We start from the raw sequence: 21540 nt of genomic DNA on the forward strand, positions 1-21540 counted from the left end.
ATTATTGGGGGCCAGGGGGAGAGGGGAGGATATACTAAGTGAGAAAAGTAGAGGTCCAAGAATGGATCCCTGGGGAACAACTATATCCTTAGTCTGGTTTCTGGAAAGCTCCAACTATCATCGTGACCCTTCAGTGTGTATCAATCTGAGGCTATCCCTGCATACTTTTCCATGATTATTGGCAGTGGGTTCATTTCTGTTCATGTTCCTAACAATCCTAATATTTTTGTGCTGCCCATCAAGGTGACTTTTCTAACAGTGAGTCTATAATATGACCTTCCTAATATTTTTTCTACCATTAAAGTTAAGCATTGTACAACCACTTACATGAATGCCATCATCATAAAGGAAAAGAAAAATCACAAATTCATGATGAACACAATGACTCTGATGGAGGCCAAATAATACAAAGGGCAACTAGGAGTCATGGCTTCCCAGAAGGAAATAGTGATCCATTTCAGAAAAACAAGGTAAGTTTTAAAAACCTACAGATGTAAATAAACATCCAAATTTCAAGAACAGGAATTCTTGGCTCATCCCAGAATCTACAGCAATGCCTAAGTGCTCTGAGTGCCTGAGCTCTTCCCTCATATCTTTCTCAGAATGCCCCTGCGTCTAACAAGTTAACTTGGTTGAGTAGGGTTAGGTACCTAACCCCAATGGGTGCTCTCTGTGAATAATACTAGTAGTCTAAAATTCTACTCTTCCCTTATGAGTTGTTCCTAAGAATAAGGGTTCAATTTGCTGGATAATGAGCAGTCCAATTTTCTTTAGGCTCGGAGCAAAAAAAAAGTGCTATTTATTTCTAACATTTAAACTGTGGTCTCCCAACCAAATTTTCTCAAGAAAATGATGGGCTCTGTAAAGTTAGGTAACATATTCTTCAGAGATTGGTGGGAAGAAGAAGTTTTAAATAATCCCAGTTAAATAGACTTTTATTTTTCAATTTAAAAGGAATGTGACCTCCCAGGCTAAGGATTAGAAATGAATTGCTTCTCTGCTTAAGAGTAAAAGTAATACCGAATATTTCTCTAATCTAAGAAAATGTGCCCCCTCTTTTTCTTTTTCTCAATATGAAAAACAGAACATAAGAATCTGACAAATACCACAGCCCATCATACGAATCGCCCACCTCAAAATATAATCTGCCATGAACAGTATGATTAAAAGACAATTTAAGGGAAATGCTTGCTATCCCCGAAGACCAGGCAAAGCCTGAATATATGGAGCCCTCTCTGAACCTATTTATCACATGCTTAGGTACCACATGAATCTCACCTATTACTACAGTTCACAGATCATTGGTCATTCGAGTTAGAGGGCATCTGAAGTATCACCGAGTCTCAATCAGCCCCTGTCATTTTACAAATGACAGAACAGGATTAGAGGCTAGATTCCCTGACTCCTTGTCCAATATTCTTCTTACTCCACTCTAATGCAGCCAAGAAGAGAAAAGAACTCTAATTCTACAAAACTCATGTGCATTTCAAAAACGTTTGTCATCATTTTTACTGTCAGAGTTTATCTGGAAGAGCTACAATGTCTTTTCTTAAAAGTTCTTTTTTCATTTATAGGATAAGGGATTTTGCTTTGCTGATGAAAATGTACAAAAATAAGAGAAATGTCATGGACTTCACAGAAAATGTTCAGAATGAATTCACTGGACTAAAGTACATAATCAAATTCAATATTCCTTTGGTTATGTACATCCTTACATAATTCATCCCTATTTTATATATACACTATCACACTACCATTTTTTCACTAACAAAAACATAAAGGAAACAAACAAAACCATAAAGGAATCAGTAAGGATGAAGGCAGGTACTTGTTGACCAGCACATCTAGGGTCCAACTGGAAACATAAAAGAAAAAGAAATGCTTTGAACCAAGATTTGTTTTTCACTCTAACAAGCTCCTTGGCAGTTTGAAACTTGTTATCTTGGTGTCAATTCTCTGTCTTTGTTTTTTATCATTTAGGTGGCTGTTTCTGTTTAGGAATTGTATGCAATGTGCATTTGTGTTAAAGAGAGCACACTTCTGAAGGTATAATTCTGTTTTTAATCATGACTTTAAAATTAATAGGCTGGAAAACACACCAAAGCCCCTGTTCAGGAGGCACAGAGGAAGCTGGAGTGAAATGTCCCTGGAGTGCCCCGCAGTCCCCATGTCCTGCAGTGACTCACACAGGACTTTCAGGACACTGGCAAGAGGAGGAGGATTAATGAGAAAATTGGGCTCCTTCGCACAACCACAGACTTATGAATGGTTGGTGGTGACATCATGCTGATAACAATAAATAAATAACTAAAATATTATTTTCTCAAGAGCAGTCTCATTATGCAACTCATTCTTCTTTTTAGATCAGAGTGAAATCACTCAGCCTTTAGTCAGTTACTCTGCTGAAACAAGTTAATCACCTGGAAACTCAGTGACAATCAGTTATCATCAAATTCTCATTTGAGATACGTGCTGTTTGTCCCCAAGACCGAGGACATCGTATTATCTATCCATGATTTATTGCCTCTGAAGGATTCAGTGTCTGGTATTCTATGAGTTGGAACTGTCTATTCACTAGCATTTCTGAACAGAGATATTAAAATAATTTTAATATTTGATCTGATTATAAAAAGTACACTAAAAATGGAAAGAGAAAAGAGAAATCTCTTGTAATTTCCTGACCCAAAGATAACAAGTCTCTTCCCCCAGGTACAGCTCACACTGCATGTGCTGACACCATCTCATGTGTGGGCTTGCACAACAAGGCCAGATCAGGGACTGGTGAATCCACCAAAGTAAATAGGACCCTGCCAGCCCTGTGGGAGCTGGGCAGTCAGCTGACTTCTGGAGACGTCGGAGCTCCTTGTAATTTCCACTCAAACCTCAACAAGGAATCAACTATACTCCAATAAAAATTAAAAAAAAAAACCCTCAACAAGCAGAACACTCAACTTTTGACCATATTTTATAGCAAAGAGACAATGTTTTATAGCAGAAAGGCACGACTATTGTGAAAGATCAAGCTTAAAAAAAACCCTCGTGGGCTTCCCTGGTGGCGCAGTGGTTGAGAGTCCGCCTGCCGATGCACAGGACATGGGTTTGTGCCCCGGTCCGGGAGGATCCCACATGCCGTGGAGCGGCTAGGCCCGTGAGCCATGGCCGCTGAGCCTGCGTGTCCGGAGGCTGTGCTTCGCAACGGGAGAGGCCACAACAGTGAGAGGCCCTCCTACCGCAAAACAAACAAAACGAAACAAACCCCTCGTAAAATCCTCTTTTCTTTGTAAATGTGGAATACTTTTAGAAAAACAGCAAGGAAAGTTCACTCTATAAGACTGAGAATAATATCACCTTCAACAATGTCATGCCTTTTTTCTAAGGAGCTAACATATGCTCTAAATGTGAAAATGACAAACTCCATTTATAGCTCATTCTTTCTCATTACTTCTCACTAAGGAAGGTAAGAGAACTCTTCTTATTTCACCAGGGAGTTTAAAAATTTGATCTTTCCTTTGCTAGCAAGTATAATGGCAAATATTATTTGGATTAAAAATAATCGTTCTATACCCTACTACTGCATGCAATACTCTGACCTCCTACTATGCTGAATTCCACTACATACTGCTTGAGGAAATATTTTATCACTTGTTTCAAATGTACTTGACATTTAATTCCATTGAGTGAGTTCTTATTTCTGTCATGTAAAACAGAGCTTAAAGAAGGAAATAATAAGCCTCCAGATTCACACCTTATTTTATTAGTAGGACACCTCCTGGTTAACCTTTCTATTGTAGATGAAGTTTTCCCCAGAGCAATTACATCATGGTAAGAGGAAGGAGGGGGAGGAAGCAAGAGACGAAGGTTAGAGGAGAGTGTAATAATAAGAGAAAAAAGTTATTAACAAAAGAGAAGAGAGAGTGAGAGAGAGTAGAAAAAGGTGAGGTCAAGAGGGAAAACATGAGAGAAAAACTAGAAAAAGATGCACGTAAGATCAGAATATTGGACCATTAAACCCTAAAAATCAAATTATAATTCCACAACCCCAAAATACAGTGATATATTAGAAGTTCTGGCAAAGGTGTGTCATCTGATAAAATATTTATTTTGCCATACTTTTCTCACCTACTCACGATCTCCCGTAGTCACCTGGTCTTGAAAACTTGTAAGGTGTATGTTCCATGTTACATGGGTAAGCCTATTTGGTGATATGTCTTCCAAGTGATCAGTATTACAAAAAAGTCCCTTGGACATCCTTCAGCAGTGATGTGGAGCCTTTGATGCCCGTGGTTTGTGTTCCCCTTCACCCAACACTGTCTTCCAAATCTTACTGCCCATTGGCCTGGTGGACATTGAGTGGATGCACTTTTTTTTTTTTCTTTTTTGCGGTACGCGGGCCTCTCACTGTTGTGGTCTCTCCCGTTGAGGAGCACAGGCTCTGGACGCGCAGGCTCAGTGGCCATGGCTCACGGGCGCAGCCGCTCCGCGGCATGTGGGATCTTCCCGGACCGGGGCATGAACCCGTTTCCTCTGCATTGGCAGGCGGACTCTCACCAGGGAAGCCCGTGGATGCACTTTTATCCAGTTTTTTCCCAGTGACATTGTTCATCAGACTTATTAATACTTTGTTCTGATTACCTGGAAACTCCATTTACATTGTGGTTCTCATACTTGGCTACTAAATGGAGTCCCCTCTGCTGTAGTTCTCAATGGGGGCTCCAAGATACTAAGGAACTTTGAAGTAGTTTTACTCTTCACTTGACTTCTTTTCTCTTATGGGCTAATCTACTAATCACTGAATAAATAAAGCTCCAGCCAGAATAACTCACCCCCGAACTAAATTTCAGTCTTTTTAGAGTCTTTATTCAGATAATTATTTTTCTCAAAGCAAATAAACTTTAATAAGCCAAGTCACCAAACTTTTTGCTCCATTTCTGAATAATTTCTCCAATAAATTTGTATTTTCAAGAAAATATTACATGCAGCAGAGTCTGTGACCTCAATTTCTCTAGTCCTGCAGTATGATCTTTTACATATAAAAATGGAGATGTCCTAGTCTTTTCTTGATTCAAGCAACCCTATGCAATGCCAGCCACAGCTTTTTGGCTTCCTTCGCTGTAAATTGTGGGGCTTTCTGTATGATAAGCCAATTGACAGACGTCTTCATTTGCCATAGGATCTGAGACAACTTCATCTGTGTCTTTCTTCTTGATGTCTCATATCCCTGTCGGCATCACAACTTATTCATCTAAGATGCTTCTTCTGACGAGTGACTCTTGTTCTTCCCTGATCTCTGCTGAATAGAACATCTCTGCTATTATTATTGTGCTGGAGGGGAAACATCTGTTGTCTTCTAGTTGCTATTTGTCATCATGTTTTCTAACAGTCCCAACATTTCCCACTAGAACATCAGAGCCTAGTGATATTACAGCTCTGGATGCCTTCTGTGATCTTCAGGAAACAAGCATTAAAGGGATAATCTGTTAAGCAAAACAAAGATTCCTTCTAGACTTTGTAAGTCCTTAGAGAGTAAAGACACCTCTTAAGAAAACTTAAAATGTTTTTAAAAATTCATTCACTTTTTTAGTTCCTTTAACTCTCTCTCTCCCTCTCGTTGAACTCTTTTTAACCCAAGTTATGAATCAGAAATGTCTCCTATTTCTTAACTTTTCTCACTGTTTTTTTTATTACTGTTGAAATTTTTAAAAATTTATTTATTTTTTTGGCTGTGTTGGGTCTTCGTTGCTGCGTGTGGGCTTTCTTGCGGGGCAAGAGGGGGCTACTCTTTGTTGCGGTGCATGGGCTTCTCATTGCAGTGGCTTCTCTTGTTGTGGAGCATGGGCTCTAGGCGCGGGCTTCAGCAGTTGTGGTGCATGGGCTCAGTGGTTGTGGCTCGCGGGCTCTAGGGCGAGGCTTTGTAGTTGTGGCGCACGGGCTTAGTTGCTCCGAGGCATGTGGGATCTTCCCGGACCAGGGTTCAAATCCGTGTCCCCTGCATTGGCAGGCGGATTCTTAACCACTGCGCCACCAGGGAAGGCCCTGAAATTTTTTATTGAGGTAAATTTGCACACAGTGTAATATATGGATCTCAAGTTTTGACAAAGGTATACATCTATGTAACCCATGCTCCCTCAAGATTATATATAATGTATTAATCACCCCAGAAAGTTCCTCATGTTCCTTCCCAGTCAAGTCCCCATCCCTGAAACAATCACTAATCTAATTTCTAGCACTTTAGATAATTTGGTCTATTATAGATTTCGTATAAGTGAAATCATACAGTAAGAACTATTTTGGGTCTGCCTTCTTTCATTCAACATAATATTTTTAAAATCCAACCATGTTGTTTCAACTATCAATAATTCATTCCTTTTTATTGCTGAGTAGTAGGCCACTGAATGGATGTATCATTGTTTATCCATTCTCCTGTTTATGGGTACCTGGGATGTTCCCAGTTTTGGGCTAACAGGTGTATTTCTTTTTAATTAAAAAAATCAAGATTTCTCTCCATTCATATGGAATACTGGCAGTGTTTATATCATACTAAAATAGTTAATATATAAAGAGAAACGATGGGGACTTCCCTGACAGTCCAGTGGTTGGGATTTCGCCTTCCAATGCAAGGGGTGCAGGTTCAATCCCTGGTCGGGGAGCTAAGATCCCACATGCTTTGGGGCCAAAAAGCCAAAACATGAAAAAAAAAAAAAAAGGCAATATTATAACAAATTCAATAAAGATTTTTAAAAAACTATAAAAATGAGGGGCTTCCCTGGTGGGGCAGTGGTTGGGAGTCTGCCTGCCGATGCAGGGGACACGGGTTCGTGCCCCGGTCCGGGAAGATCCCACATGCCGCCGAGCGGCTGGGCCCGTGAGCCATGGCCGCTGAGCCTGCGCGTCCGGAGCCTGTGCTCCGCAGCGGGAGAGGCCACAACAGTGAGAGGCCTGTGTACCGCAAAAAAAAAAAAAAAAAAAAAAACTATAAAAATGTAGTTGAGACACAAGTAGTAGATGTTTAAGTGAAATGTTGAGATACAGCGTATTTGTAGGTTCTTACTTTCCTTCTAAATTTAGTTATATGAGGTTTTTCTTCCTACCTTTTTTTCTTTTTGGTTGTAGGGCTGTCTCTACAGGAACAAGACCCTACTGATCCCCCTCCACCTTCAGGAGTGTAATCACACTGAGCACACGATAATGGGGAATTGTCAGTAGTGCTGATAAGTCGGTGTTGCTCCATCCACATTCTCTCTCACCCCCTTGGGTTCAATGGCACATTTGAACAGAAGAAGTTACTATTGTGGTTCAGAAGTCTACCTGCATGCAGCCCAGCATCAGGGCAAAGTTAAAGTGGAGAAGCCTCACCCTCATCAAGCCTAAGGTGCCACTATATTCCCATGAAGGGGTTTTGCTGTTGTCTTCATTTGTAACTTTACTTCTCATCTTTCATTCAAGCAAAGCAATCAGAAGTGCCTGAGAGAATGGGAGATAAAGGTCACTTCTCTGGCAGAGCCCCAAAGAGATCTGGGGGGCAAAGAGCTGAAGGAGCCTATACTCTACATCTCAGAGAGGCAGAAGGACCATAGCGGCATGAGAGCACATCGGAGCATCACAAAGACACCCACGGTCCAGGCCCAGGAGCAGCAGAAGTTTTCATGCCCTCAAGCAGGGCTCAAAACAGAGCAATTGCTATGAAGGAGTGGTTAGGACAGGTGCGAAGGCTACCTGTGCGGACCAGTCACCAAAAACTGGATGAGATAGGGAAGACTCAGTGAGCACCTGCAGGAACAGAGGACTGGGGGACCAGAGGTACATCCCCACCCTACCCCTTGCTTTTGAACTAATAAGCTCTCTGAAACTTAGCTACAACACCAGAAAAATGGGACAGGACAAGCCAAAGTTGACTGAAATTAAAGTTTTCACCACTGGTAAAAGGGGGACAGTGAAAAGAAATTAAGTTGGATTATAAAAAAAATAAAGTTTTATTTCTCTGATACCCAAGTTTGTAGACAGAATTCATAACTGTGACACCTGCGTAAGCCTAAACAATTTCTGGAAGGACTGGCAGAAACTGGTAACAGTTGATGCCTCTGGAGGGAGGGAATATAGATCTAGTGTAGGAAGGTTTATTTTTATTATTTTTTAATATTATTGAACTTTTCACCAAGTACATTTAATTTTAAAATCGAATCTAATATTTAAACTAAGCAGAGAGACAATACATTCAATATTGAGTTGGTGTAAAAAAGTTTCTTGGCTCTATTCCAACTGCCGTCATACACTTGGAATAATAACTTGGTTGTTATGTTCATTCATAATAATAGTAATATAATTTTATGTTCCTTGTTTTTTGTGTACAGTCATTTGTACAGAAGATAAGATATTTGGATATCAAAAATTACATGAGGGCTTCCCTGGTGGCGCAGTGGTTGAGAGTCCGCCTGCCGATGCAGGGGACACGGGTTCGTGCCCCGGTCCGGGAAGATCCCTCATGCCGCCGAGCGGCTGGGCCCGTGAGCCATGGCCACTGAGCCTGCGCGTCCGGAGCCTGTGCTCCGCAACGGGAGAGGCCACAGCAGGGAGAGGCCACAGCAGTGAGAAGCCCGCGTACCGCAAAAGAAAAAAAAAAAAAAGTTACATGAAATAAAGTGGAAAAAAAGTTGATTTCATTAGATGAAGTCAATGGAAGCAAATAAGCTGTGAGTGATTAACTTTTAAACTGATCTCTCTCCCGATCATTGCACAGACGAGACTTCAGTTTCATAATTTCTCCCTTTGCTTATCCTTAAAAATTACAAGTTAAATAATGCATATGATGCTTTTCAAATTCCATGGAAGAAATATGCTCATAAAAGCATGTTTTTCTCTTGTAGCAAATTATTGAGTGATTATTAAGTCTCGGGAATTTGTCCAAAAGCAGCAAACCAGGCCTCATGCTTCTTTCTATCTGGTGGTGAGTGGTAGTGGCAAAGAGTTATAAGTTGTCAGCAAGGATTCTCCTTTTCAGTTGCCACAAAGCTGCCCAGTGGTTTCTAATCCCATGAGGTAAAAAAATCAAAGACAATATCATAAGGGACAAAACTCCCATGTCAATATGTATACCAAGAGAACAGAGATGTCAAGAGAGTGAAAACTGCCTATGAGATTCCAAAACAACACAGGACTTTGTTACTTTATTGGAAACATTTCACTGGAATATTTGATTGTATTTGTTTCTAACTTTAGGGAGCTTATGTCTATTTTAAGGGGGCTTAAGCATCTAATACCCTCATTTTCCCCTTCTCTCTGACTCTACTATATTGTCATTAATATATATTCCATATATTATATAATACAGATATATTTAATTTGAAGTCTGTTTTTCGTCCAAATACAACGAGGGAAGACTTGGGGACTCATTTACATAAATTGGCTGTAGAGTATTTTAATAATAATGATTTGGGGTCATATCTGGGCTTAGGAGAGGCATGTAGACCAATGTGCAGATATTCCACAGGAGGAAGAAAGAAAGGGAAAAAGGGAGGGAGGGAGGGAGGGAAGAAGACAGAAAGGCAGGGAAGGAGAGAGAGAGAGTAAGAGAGGCGGGGAGGGAACTGATTTGTACTGAGCAGCGTCAATACACCAGGCGAAGTGCCAGACCTTTTCAGGCTCATCAGACTTTAAAACAATGCTGTTACGACAGTATTTGGCTCACTTTTACTGACAAGGAAACGGAGCTCAGAGTGGTAAAGCAAGCCTTTTGCTTTTCTCAGATACCCAGCTGGCAAGTGGTTAGCTCAGGAGTCAAACCAGACCAGCCTGATCTCAAAACCCCTGCCACCTTTGTTCAACAAAGCCATCTCTCAAATGATGAGAGCTTCATGGTTTTTGTTTGTTTGTTTTGTTTTTTTAATCTTAAAGAGGCTAGATGAAGGAGATTGTGGGCAATAAGGGATAAAGTAAAATTACTCTGAAGCACATTTGATAGAAGACAGAAGTATGTAGCTTTTTAAAGTAAATAAAAGGTTTTTTAAAACATTAGGAAAAACCATAGCATAAGTAAAAGGGACATAAAATCCATAACTTCGGTCAAGAAAGCATCTATCAGATCAGTCATGAAAATGGGTGAAGCAAAATCAATCATGTTTTATTGATTTTAAAAACAGCAGAATTTGGACCACATAAAAGTCACATTTTGTATTTGTCAAGAAAACTCACTGAAGAAAATGAATTAGCTTGACAGAAATGAACTTGCCTTGAAAGAAACAAATCATCTGATAACATTTATACTAATGGGATATAAAAAAGCCAAATGTGAGGAGAACTAGAGAATTTTTCTTGGGTAAAACTAGTGCTTAGAAAATTCTTTTTTTTTTTTTTTGGCTTTTTCTTAAAAAAGATTTTCAATTTATTTTAGGAAATTTATATTTAGGATATGTTCAGAGGGAAGTGAAATTTTGTTGATAAATTATTTCTTTAAATGGCATATCAATTTTAAGACTTTATATCTCTGTCTAGTCTGAATTTTTTGTTTATTTACATTCTCTAGATCTATATTTCTTTCTAGAAAAGACATAAAAAGTTTCTCTGTCTATATTTAAGCACCAACACTCTCTAAATCTGTATGTCATCTTCAACTGTCAGGTCAAGGACCACTTTCTCCAAGAAACTCTCACCAGAGTCATCCCTCCTTTTGCAGAACTGCAGTATGCTATTTGTAATCCTCTATTACACTTAAGGATTTCTATCCTGGATTATAAGCTTTTTAAAAATATGTTTTTAGTGTCTCCTCTACAGAACTATAAGCTATTTGAGAGAAGGAACCACATCCCTTTTTAATGTACTATATAAATAAAATAATTACTGCTTGATATTTGTTAAACAATGAAAATAAGGAAAAGCAAATGAATATCATACTCTGACATTTGAGGATGAAGTGGTTTTATTCTCTTTCTAGTCTTGAGTATCGCTTGGATTTTGGTTGCAACTTGATTACATTAGAGTTTCTAATTTATCTTGAACTCTTAATCATGTACACAAAAACATTTAGCACCACAGAAAATCCACATTCATATATTCTCTCAAATTACGCAGACTATAGGTCTGGATGGATAGTTGCATTTCTTCAAAATCAGCAAAAATACAACAAACTGCCAACAAATTCGTGCATCCATTTATGTGTCCAACAAGTTTCTAATGAATGCATTTTGGTTCATTATTTCTTTGCCCTCCAAAATCCCATGGAGTTGCCCCTAAACAGTCTTGGAAGGAAAGACTGGAGTATAAATGAGGTAACCCAATAACATAGAAGCTATTTGGAAGTATGACTCAAATCATCTGTCATTTTCAGATAAACCATTTCCCTTCTTTCGTTTGGCAAAATGCAATTAATAGACATAGTAAAGCATAATGTTTTCTATGTAAAGAACTTATACAACTGAAAAAAAAAACTGATCACACCGATGGCTTTGAGGGGCACCTAGATTCAGTTCTTAAAGAAGTCAAGAAACAGATATTAAAAAAAAAAAAAAAAAAAAGAAACAGATATTCTTCAGCTCGGTGCTTTGTGACCACCTAGAGGGGTGGGATAGGGAGGGTGGGAGGGAGACGCAAGAGGGAGGAGATATGGGGATATATGTATATGTATAGCTGATACACTTTGTTATAAAGCAGAAACTAACACACCATTGTAAAGCAATTATATTCCAATAAAGATGTTAAAAAAATGAAATAAAATAAAATCACCATGCTGAATTGGAAAAAAAAAAAAAAGAAAGAAATAGACATTCTGCAGGCGACAGTAAGCCCAGTTCCCTAGTTGAACAATTCTCACTGATACCTTAGAGCTAAAGAGCAATTTCATTTTATGCAGTCAGAATCATTTTTTAAATTAAAAAAATTTTTTTTGCATTATACAGACCAAAGTGAGGCATGTTCGTATAACTTACCATATGTTTGGATTCAATTCCTTTTGGTGGTAGGAGTCAAAGTCATCTCGTAGGATAATACTGTCGCTATGAATTTCAGCTAAAAGAAGAACAAAAATTTAGAAAAGGATTATACTAAACAATAGATTTAGCTACGCAAAAGAGTCAACATGCTGCATTTATGAGGAATAACAGTATTTTAAATTAAAACTGGATTTTAAATGAGCAGATGATTATATTTGCTTTGTCCCTAAACTACTAAGTGAAAAAGTAACTCTGTTGTTTAGAAGTCTGGAAACCAGAGCCCCCAAAAAGAACCCTACCAAGGTGTCACCAGGCTGCAGAGGTGGGAAGACCAAGGTCAGCACTAACCTACAAGGAGATGTCACCCAAGACTTGCCCCTCATAGCTCGACACACCCAGAACAAGGTCAGTGTCTAACTCATTTTAGAGCATTGAAGGGAACAGAACATTGTGACTATTTATTGTCAGCTAACATTGCTGGTATTTACTAACCCATTTCCTCTTCTCTTTCCTACTATCCCTCTTGCCCTGGCTTGCTTTCTCTCATTCCCTATGTTCACTCATTTTTTATTTAATGTGTTTCAAATTGTTAACATTTTTCCCCCTTAGAGCTGCACAGGAGAAATTATCTACATGAATAAGTAAAACTCCCAAATAAAGTCATGTTAGAAGTCAGGAAGAATGCTAGGGAACCATCCATAGCCTTAAATATATTCTCATTACACTTGAGATTGTATTAAATACTTATTTTTAAGCTACAGAAGAACTCGAGTCATGCCAAAAGCAAAGAATGTTTTCATAAACTGTAGAGTATGTGATATTTCCACTGAACAGAGGGTGGACAAGTAAAAACAATTTCATGACCAACTACAATGTAAGTAGGCTCATTTTTAAGGTTGTATGAGGAATGATAATTATTTCTACTCAAGTTGTAAAAAATGAATTTAGTGCTCAAAAAACCTCATCTGATTCCCATGGTTTGCTGGGGAAATTTGTTTCAGCTAATATAAATTCTCTGGGTCTGTATAAATTTGTTTGGACTAGTTTACACATGCTTTTCGGGAAAATTAAAATCATATGATCTGATTAATAAAACATAACCAGAATTTTTTATTTTTTTCAAAAGTGACATTTTACCCTTTTGGGGGGGCTCACTTGAATATAATTCACTGAAATCACTGGGTAATTAAAATCACCTCCAAATATCAGGAAGCACACTTCCAAATTCTCTTTGCCACCTGCAGCCATCCTCGCCCTCTTTATACCGGGTATGCCAGCAGGTAAGCACATAACAAAGTCCGGGAAACCAGTGAATCAGCATGTATTGAGAGAAATGGCTGTTCAGACTCGAAGCCTTAGGCCTGACAACAGGGAGGATATGGATTTACACTGGAGAGAACACTGTGATGTCTTCTGTGTGTGGGAGTGATTTAATGACTCCTCTGAGCAATTAGATGCAGTGCCTGAAATGCCTACAGGGTACCGCTCTCTCAAATACCCAACCTGGTCGAGGCTCAGCTGGGCCACTGCGGGTCACCAGCCTGCCTCGGCTGCTAGAAGGCATGCTTCTAAGTGCTTGCGTTCATCTGCCAAAGAAGAGGAGCCCCAAGCTGTAGTATTACATAAAAGTAGAGCTTCTCAAGGCAGATTTTCCAAAGAGAAAAATAAATTAATTGGGTTTATAGGTTGAAAGAGAAAGCCCAAGAGACAAATACTGATCCATCTGCAAGTCCCACAGTGAGAGACATCTGAAAAAGCTGGAGCCAGCTAGGATGACTTCTTTTCATTTTTGTTAAATAGTGTGTGTAGGAAACTGCTTTTAAAATAAGTCTTCACTGTCACCTATGAGAAATTTAACTCTTAAAGATTATTTACTTTCTAGAGATATTTTTTAAAAGGCATGGGTAAGCCTCTATGGTTATTTGTTCATGTATTTATTTCTTTACAAACATTATTATATCATTGACTATATACTTTACAAATATGAATTCATTTAATCCTCATAACAACAATAGGAGGCAGGTACTATTATGACTTCCATTTTATAGATGAGGAAACTGAGGCACAGAGAGGTTAAATAACCTGCCCAATATCACGTTGCTAGCAAGTGGTGAAAGTGAGATAAATCCAGTTGGTTTGGCTTCAAATCTGTGCTATTAAGCACTATACCACCCTGCCTCAAGAACTATGGCCCACTAAGTACATGGCAGAATGAAAAGTTCATGAGAAAAATGAGAGGTGGCAACTTTACATGGTGCCATTAAAAAAAGCATTTAGTTATTTAAACAACCTCATTTTAATTTTTGAAGAAATGGCCAAATTATTTCTCTTTTTACAACCCAATACATATCTCAGACCTGAAATGATCTCAACTCCTCCATACTCATAGCTCCTTGCCCATTGCCTCCATGCTCTACTATTTATGATGGGTAGGGGCTCTGGGGAAATTTCAGCATTAGAACACTGTGTCAAAAGATCACACTCAACAGGATCCCAAGGATAAATGTACTAACACGTTCAAAAGTCCCTCCATTAACCCCAGCTGGGCAGCTGGATCACCTCATAAGGTGAGGTCCCGGGTTCAAGCATAATCTGGACCTGAGTCTGATTTCAGTCAATGATCAGCGAATCAGAGAGGGCAGAGAGTTTCCTCACCTCTGTATCATCTGCTCACATGGCAGAGGACTAAAACAAGTAGATCTAGTACTAAGGTCAGTGACATCGGGGTCTCAAACACTTACCTAGATGCGGGTGCATACTGGCCTCTGTTGGAGCTGGACCGAGAGAGAAGAAGGGAAAGATGATTGATTAGCAACAAGAGCAAAATCCATTAATAAATAATCACAAATTCAGTTACAAAACTTAGTCATACTAAACAAATTAAATGGCTAGATAGAACCTTTTTAGAGGAGTAAGAAGAAAATGCCAATTAACATCCTAAAATAAGACGGCCAACTCAAAGTGAAAAGTAGAACCCCTTACATACAGGGCAGTTATTTATTATGCAAGTTAGTCAGGTATCCCTTGAAACACACAATATAAATGTGATGTGAGCACCCGTTACATGACATGGGCTGTTGTGGGTGTGAGGTGTAGAGACAAAAAGCACCATCCTTGCCTTCAAAGAGCTTACCATCTGGTGGAGACAACTACAATATAGTGTAATAAGTGCTATGGGAGAGTGTTCAGAGGTCCTGGGGTGAAAAGGGGGACAAGGGAGGGATACTAATTCCAGGCTGCCCAGGAGAAGAGGGTTGTCAGGAGGGGCTGCTGAGTTTTGAAAGACTAGCAGGAGGAAGATAGGTGGGGGTAAAGGAGGGGAGATATGCTTCTTTCTGGAGTGAAAGTGAAATGGCATTGAGAGGTAAAAGAGAATGGCCTTTCACAAGAACTACAACAATTTCAGCATGACTAGAAGGAAGTTTAAGAGGAGGGGGTGGAAAAGTGAAGTTGGTAAGATAGAGAGGCCAAGATCATGGAATTGAATGTTAAGCAATTTGGATTTTACCATGGAAGCATGATGATCTCCTGAACATTTATCAGCAAAGGAGTGCATGTTCAAATATGCATTTTACAAAGGGGCACTCTGATAAGAGTTAGGAAATAAGGGACACTGGCCAATTAATACTTTGGCTATGTTTTTTCCTCAAAGGACTTCCAAATCTATGAAGAAATATTGCCAGTTCACTATCTAAAAATTAGAAATCATGACAGATATTTTAAAATCTTTTACATTCATTAAAGAAGAACTTCAGCTGGATATTAAAAAAAATTAGTTTCTATCACGATGGTCAGTGCTTCAGTTATGTTAGATGAAAAATCCAGACTTAAGAGCATTTTAAAACTAGAGACTGATGTTTGTCTTACTGCTGCATACCAACATATTACATATATTGAAAATACTTGTGCTCAGCTGTATGAACTAGATTCTGTGGAAAGTGTCATAGATACAGTTGTTAGAATACACATGCAAATGCTCTGAATCATCACTAGTTTACAGAAATCAAGAAAAAACAAAAAACCCAGAAGAAAAATTTAATGATTTTGTGTTTTACGCCAAAGGTTATTGGTTATGAGGAGTTTTACAAGGATTCACTGAACTGTTAACTCTAAGATTTTTTTGAAACAAAAGGAATAATTGCCAATTACCCAATAACCAATGACAAAAACAAGGCACACGGATGCACGTTCCCTCATTAATATCACACTACATATGTGTGAACTGAACTTGAAGCCTCAAGGAAAGCAAGACTTTACTTGCAAGGTAGTTGAAAACTTAAGAGAATTCATGTTGAAATTGAAACCTCCAACACACAAATAAATAATGATTTTACATATTTTCCTAATATGATCAATATGCAGATTTTAATTGCAATTTTCTAATTGTCTGCAAAAGAACTCCAAAAATATTTGAAGAATTTCTCGTGGATATTGATAATTTGGGAGTTGCTTTTCAACTTATGTAATATTCCTGTGAATCCCATGTTAATAATACTAGGCTGACACAAGCGTAAATGAATTTACTTGAACAGACATAGTTTTCAAACTGACATTTTTTGTATCAAGGTTATTTAACTCTTCTGAAAAAAGATGGACAAATCTTGTCAAGGTGGGTGTGGATATTAAAGGAAAATAATTTTTTTATACTCGACTCAGTTACTGGAAGACCTTTAAGTAGATATGGAATACTTTGATAGGTCAATTCAGTTTTCAAAGGTAAAATTTACAAAATCTTAATACAGGGCTCCCCTGGTGATGCAGTGGTTAAGAATCCGCCTGCCAATGCAGGGGACACAGGTTCGAGCCCTGGTCCAGGAAGATCCCACATGCCGTGGAGCAACTAAGCCCGTGCACCACAACTACTGAGCCTGTGCTCTAGAGCCCGTGAGCCACAGCTACGGAGCCCACTTGCCACAATTACTGAAGCCCGCATGCCTAGAGGCCGTGCTCTGCAACAAGAGAAGCCACCACAATAAGAAGCCCGCACACGACAACCAAGAGTAGCCCCTGCTCGCCGCAACTAGAGAAAGCCCTCGCGCAGCAATTAGGACCCAACACAACCATAAATAAACAAATAAATAAATTTATTTATTTGTTTATTTATTTTTAGAAAGATCTTAATACAGACCAAGTATTCCAATACTTAAGATGTGCTGTAACACTACCATATATAAAATAGATAAACAACAATGTCCTACTGTATAGCACAGAGAACTATAGTCAGTATCCTGTAATAACCTATAATGGAAAATAATCTGAAAAAGAGTGTGTATGTATATATATGTGTGTGTATATATATATGTGTGTGTATATATATGTGTATGTGTGTGTGTATATATATGGAACTGAATCACTGTTGTACACCAGAAACTAATACAACATTGTAAATCAACTATACTTCAATTAAAAAATGTGCTTTAAGTGTAAAATACAGACCAGATTTCAGATAATTAGTACAAAACTGTAAAATATCTCAATTTTTTATTGATTATATTATATTGAAATACTTAGTATTTATATATTCTGTGTGAATTAAACTGCATTATTAAATTTACCTTTTTTTTTTGGTTTCGTTTTTTAAATGGGGCTTCTAGAATATTTAAAATTACACCTGTGGCTCACATTATACTTCTATTGGACAGTTCCAAGCAATAGCTAGGAGGGAGATCTGTACTGTTCATCAGTTAAGGAAAAATTATCACGCAGGAGGTGGTGAAGTCATGGAAGCAGACCAGCATGTCACTCAGAGAGAGAATAGGAAAAAAAAAAAAAGAGTGATATGAAGAGGTAAATGTGCATTTTAGGGACTGGAAGAACAGGAGCTAGCAAAGGAGACCAGGAAGGACTGCATTTCATTATGGATATAAGGAAAAGAGAGAGTTTTAAGAGAGAAGAGGGTTAAAGGAGAGGCCAAAATAATCCTAATAAAGCTGGTATCTACTGAGAACATCCTGTTAGCAAGGCACAGTGTTAAGCAGGGCGTGTAGATGAACCCAGGGAATTTGGCCTCAGTGACAACTCTCTCAACTACTGTACAAACTACTTTTTCAAGAAGGTTCACTGCAAAGACAAGAAATGAGATTTTGTAGCACCTAACAAGGGACTTGGACCAAAGGCATGTTTTTTCATTTGCTGTGTTTCTTAGGATATCATAGTATTTTACCATGTTCAATATTAACTACCTTACCAAAGGGGGTCTCTGTATTCATGGGATAAATTGTTAAGATGGGCAGGAAATAATACTGATATTTGTTAAATGTGTAACTTGAAAAAAACTGGGAAATAAGTTAGTTAAATTAAGTATAAAATTTATGGCAATTATCAGAAATATTTTCTAGTCAGTACAATGGGTAGATAAGTGTAACAAAATGTCTGCAGAGGCATCAATTAAATTACCTACTTGACTTTAAATGACTCTGGTGACTAAGGCCTGGATGCAATAAACAGAATGTTATGTTTTAGTGTACTTTAATCTAAGGAGTCCACCCAAATTGATATCTCCCTTTCCGAAATTTTGGCACATGGCATCTTTCACTGAACCACCTCCAATCTAATCATCGGGAGGGGCCATTTAGAAATGACCCTCTGAATCAGAATCTCTGAGAACGGAAACTCAGAATTTGTATTTTTAAAAACCTCCTCAGCTGATTCTGATAAAAAGCCAGCTTCAAAAACCATTGTCTTAATCCCCATAAAGTTAACAGCTGATTTTTCAGCAGAAACTCTGCAAGCCAGAAGGGAGTGGCAAGACATATTTAAAGTGATGAAAGGGAAAAACCTACAACCAAGATTATTCTGCCCAGCAAGGATCTCATTCAGATTCGATGGAGAAATCAAAAGCTATAACTATGAGACAAGCAAAAACTATGAGAATTCAGCACCACCAAACCAGCTCTACAACAAATGCTAAAGGAACTTCTCTAAGCAGGAAACAAAAGAGAAGAAAAAGACCCACAAAAACAAACCCAAATCAATTAAGAAAATGATAATAGGAACATACATATTGATAATCACCTTGAATGCAAAGGGATTAAATGCACCAACCAAAAGACACAGACTGGCTGAATGGATACAAAAATAAGACCCTTATATATGCTGTCTACAAGAGACCCATTTCAGACCTAGGGACACATACAGACTGAAGGTGAGGGGATGGAGAAAGATATTCCATGCAAATGGAAATAACAAGAAAGCTGGAGTAGCAATACTAATATCAGACAAAATACTTTAAAATAAAGACTGTTACAAGAGATAAGGAAGGACACTACATAATGATCAAGGAATTGATCCAAGAGAAAACATAACAATTGTAAATATTTATGCAGCCTACATAGAAGCACCTCAATATATAAAGCAAATGCTAACAGCCATAAAAGGAGAAATCGACAGTAACACAATAATAGTGGGGGACTTTAACACCCCACTTACACCAATATTCAGATCATCCAGACAGAAAATAAAGAAGGAAACACAAGCTTTAAATGACACAATAGACTAGATAGACTTAATTGATATTTTTAGGCCATTCCACCTGAAAGCGAAGAATACACTTTCTTCTCAAGTGCACATGGAACGTTCTCCAGAATAGATCACATTTTGGGTCAAAAATCAAACCTTGGAAAATTTAAGAAAATTGAAATCGTATCAAGCATCTTTTCTGACCACAACACTATGAGATTAGAAATCAATTACAGGGAAAAAACAGTAAAAAACACAAATACGTGGAGGCTAAACAGTGTGCTGCAAAATAACCAAGAGATCACTGAAGAAATCAAAGAGGAAATCAAAAAATACCTAGAAACAAATAACAATGATAAAATGACGATCCGAAACCTATGGGATGCAGCAAAAGCAGTTCTAAGAGGGAACTTAGAACATAGCAATTCAAGCTCACCTCAAAAAACAAGAAAAACCTCAAACAACCTAAGGTTACACCTAAAGCAACTAGAAAAAGAAGAACAAAGAAAACCCAAAATTAGTAGAAGGGAAGAAATCATAAAGAAAAATGGAGAAAGTCCGCATCTGCAGGCGGACTCTCAACCACTGCACCACCAGGGAAGCCCCGTACTGCTTTTTTAAATTCCATATATATGCGTTAGCATATGGTATTTGTTTTTCTCTTTCTGACTTACTTCACTCTGTATGATAAACTCTAGGTCCATCCACCTCACTACAAATAACTCAATTTTGTTCCTTTTTATGGCTGAGTAATATTCCATTATATATATGTGCCACATCTTTATCCGGTCATCTGTTGATGGACATTTAGGTTGCTTCCATGTCCTGGCTATTGTAAATAGTGCTGCAATGAACATTGTGGTACATGTCTCCTTTTGAATTATGGTTTTTTCAGGGCATATGCCCAGTAGTGGATTGCTTGGTCATATGGTAGTTCTATTTTTAGTTTTTTAAGGAACCTCCATACTGTTCTCCATAGTGACTGTATCAATTTACATTCCCACCAACACGACAGGAGGGTTCCCTTTTCTCCACACCCTCTCCAGCATATATTGTTTGTAGATTTTTTGATGATGGCCATTCTGACTGGTGTGGGGTGACACCTCATTGTAGTTTTGTTTTGTGTTTCTCTAATAATTAGTGATGTGGAGCATCTTTTCATGTGCCTCTTGGCCATCTGTATGTCTTCTTTGGTGCAATGTCTATTTAGGTCTTCTGCCAATATTTGGACTGGGTTGTCTGTTGTGATATTGAGCTGCATGTGCTGCTTGTATATTTTGGAGATTAATCCTTTGTCAGTTGCTTCATTTGCAAATATTCTCTCCCATTCTGAGGATTGTTTTTTCATCTTGTTTATGGTTTCCCTTGCTGTGTAAAACCTTTAAGTTTCATTAGGTCCCATTTGTTTATTTTTGTTTTTATTTCCCTTACTCTAGGAGGTGGGTCAAATCCCTTGTTGTGATTTATGTCAGAGAGTGTTCTGCCTATGTTTTCCTCTAAGAGTTTTATAGTGCCTGGCCTTACATTTAGGTCTTTAATCCATTTTTAGTTTATTTTTGTGTATGGTGTTAGGGAGTGTTCTCATTTCATTCTTTTACATGTAGCTGTCCATTTTTCCCAGCACCACTTATTGGAGAGGCTGTCTTTTCTCCATTGTATATTTTTGCCTCCTTTATCAAAGATAAGGTGACCAAGGCTTCCCTGGTGGCGCAGTGGTTGAGAGTCTGCCTGCTGATGCAGGGGACACGGTTCGTGCCCTGGTACGGGAGGATCCCACATGCCGCAGAGTGGCTGGGCCCGTGAGCCATGGCTGCTGAGCCTGCGCGTCCGGAGCCTGTGCTCCGCAATGGGAGAGGCCACAGCAGTGAGAGGCCCGCGTACCGCAAAAAAAAAAAAAAAAAAAAAAAAAAAAAAAAAAAAAGCAGTACGGATGAACCTAATGGCAGGGCAGGAATAAAGACGTAGACGTAGAGAACAGACCTGAGGGCACAGGGATGGGGAAGGGGAAGCTGGGATGAAGTGAGAGCATAGCACTGACGTATATACACTACCAAATGTAAAATGGATGGCTAGTGGGAAGTTGCTGCATAGTTTCTAAGAATGAGAGACAACAAAAATGTTCCTAAAGAAGTAGGCTTTGTATTTAGAGAAAATAGGATACAAC

The 21540-nt window shown here is 38.5% G+C and overlaps 1 protein-coding gene across 4 annotated transcripts in view; it reads right to left on the reverse strand.

The window, feature by feature from the left end:
• The window catches only part of RELN (reelin), a 522413-nt gene that overhangs the window by 266239 nt on the left and 234634 nt on the right, over positions 1-21540 (reverse strand). For all 4 annotated transcript variants that reach the window (XM_030834331.2, XM_060304789.1, XM_060304788.1 and 1 more), the window contains exons 5-6: positions 14660-14692; positions 11916-11994 (exon numbers count right to left, since the gene is read on the reverse strand). In XM_030834331.2, coding sequence (XP_030690191.2) covers positions 11916-11994; positions 14660-14692 — 112 coding nt within the window. The remainder of the gene's footprint in view (positions 1-11915; positions 11995-14659; positions 14693-21540) is intronic.

The sequence above is a fragment of the Globicephala melas genome, chromosome 9 (genome assembly GCF_963455315.2).
Source record: "Globicephala melas chromosome 9, mGloMel1.2, whole genome shotgun sequence".
In the NCBI taxonomy this organism is placed as follows: domain Eukaryota; kingdom Metazoa; phylum Chordata; class Mammalia; order Artiodactyla; family Delphinidae; genus Globicephala; species Globicephala melas.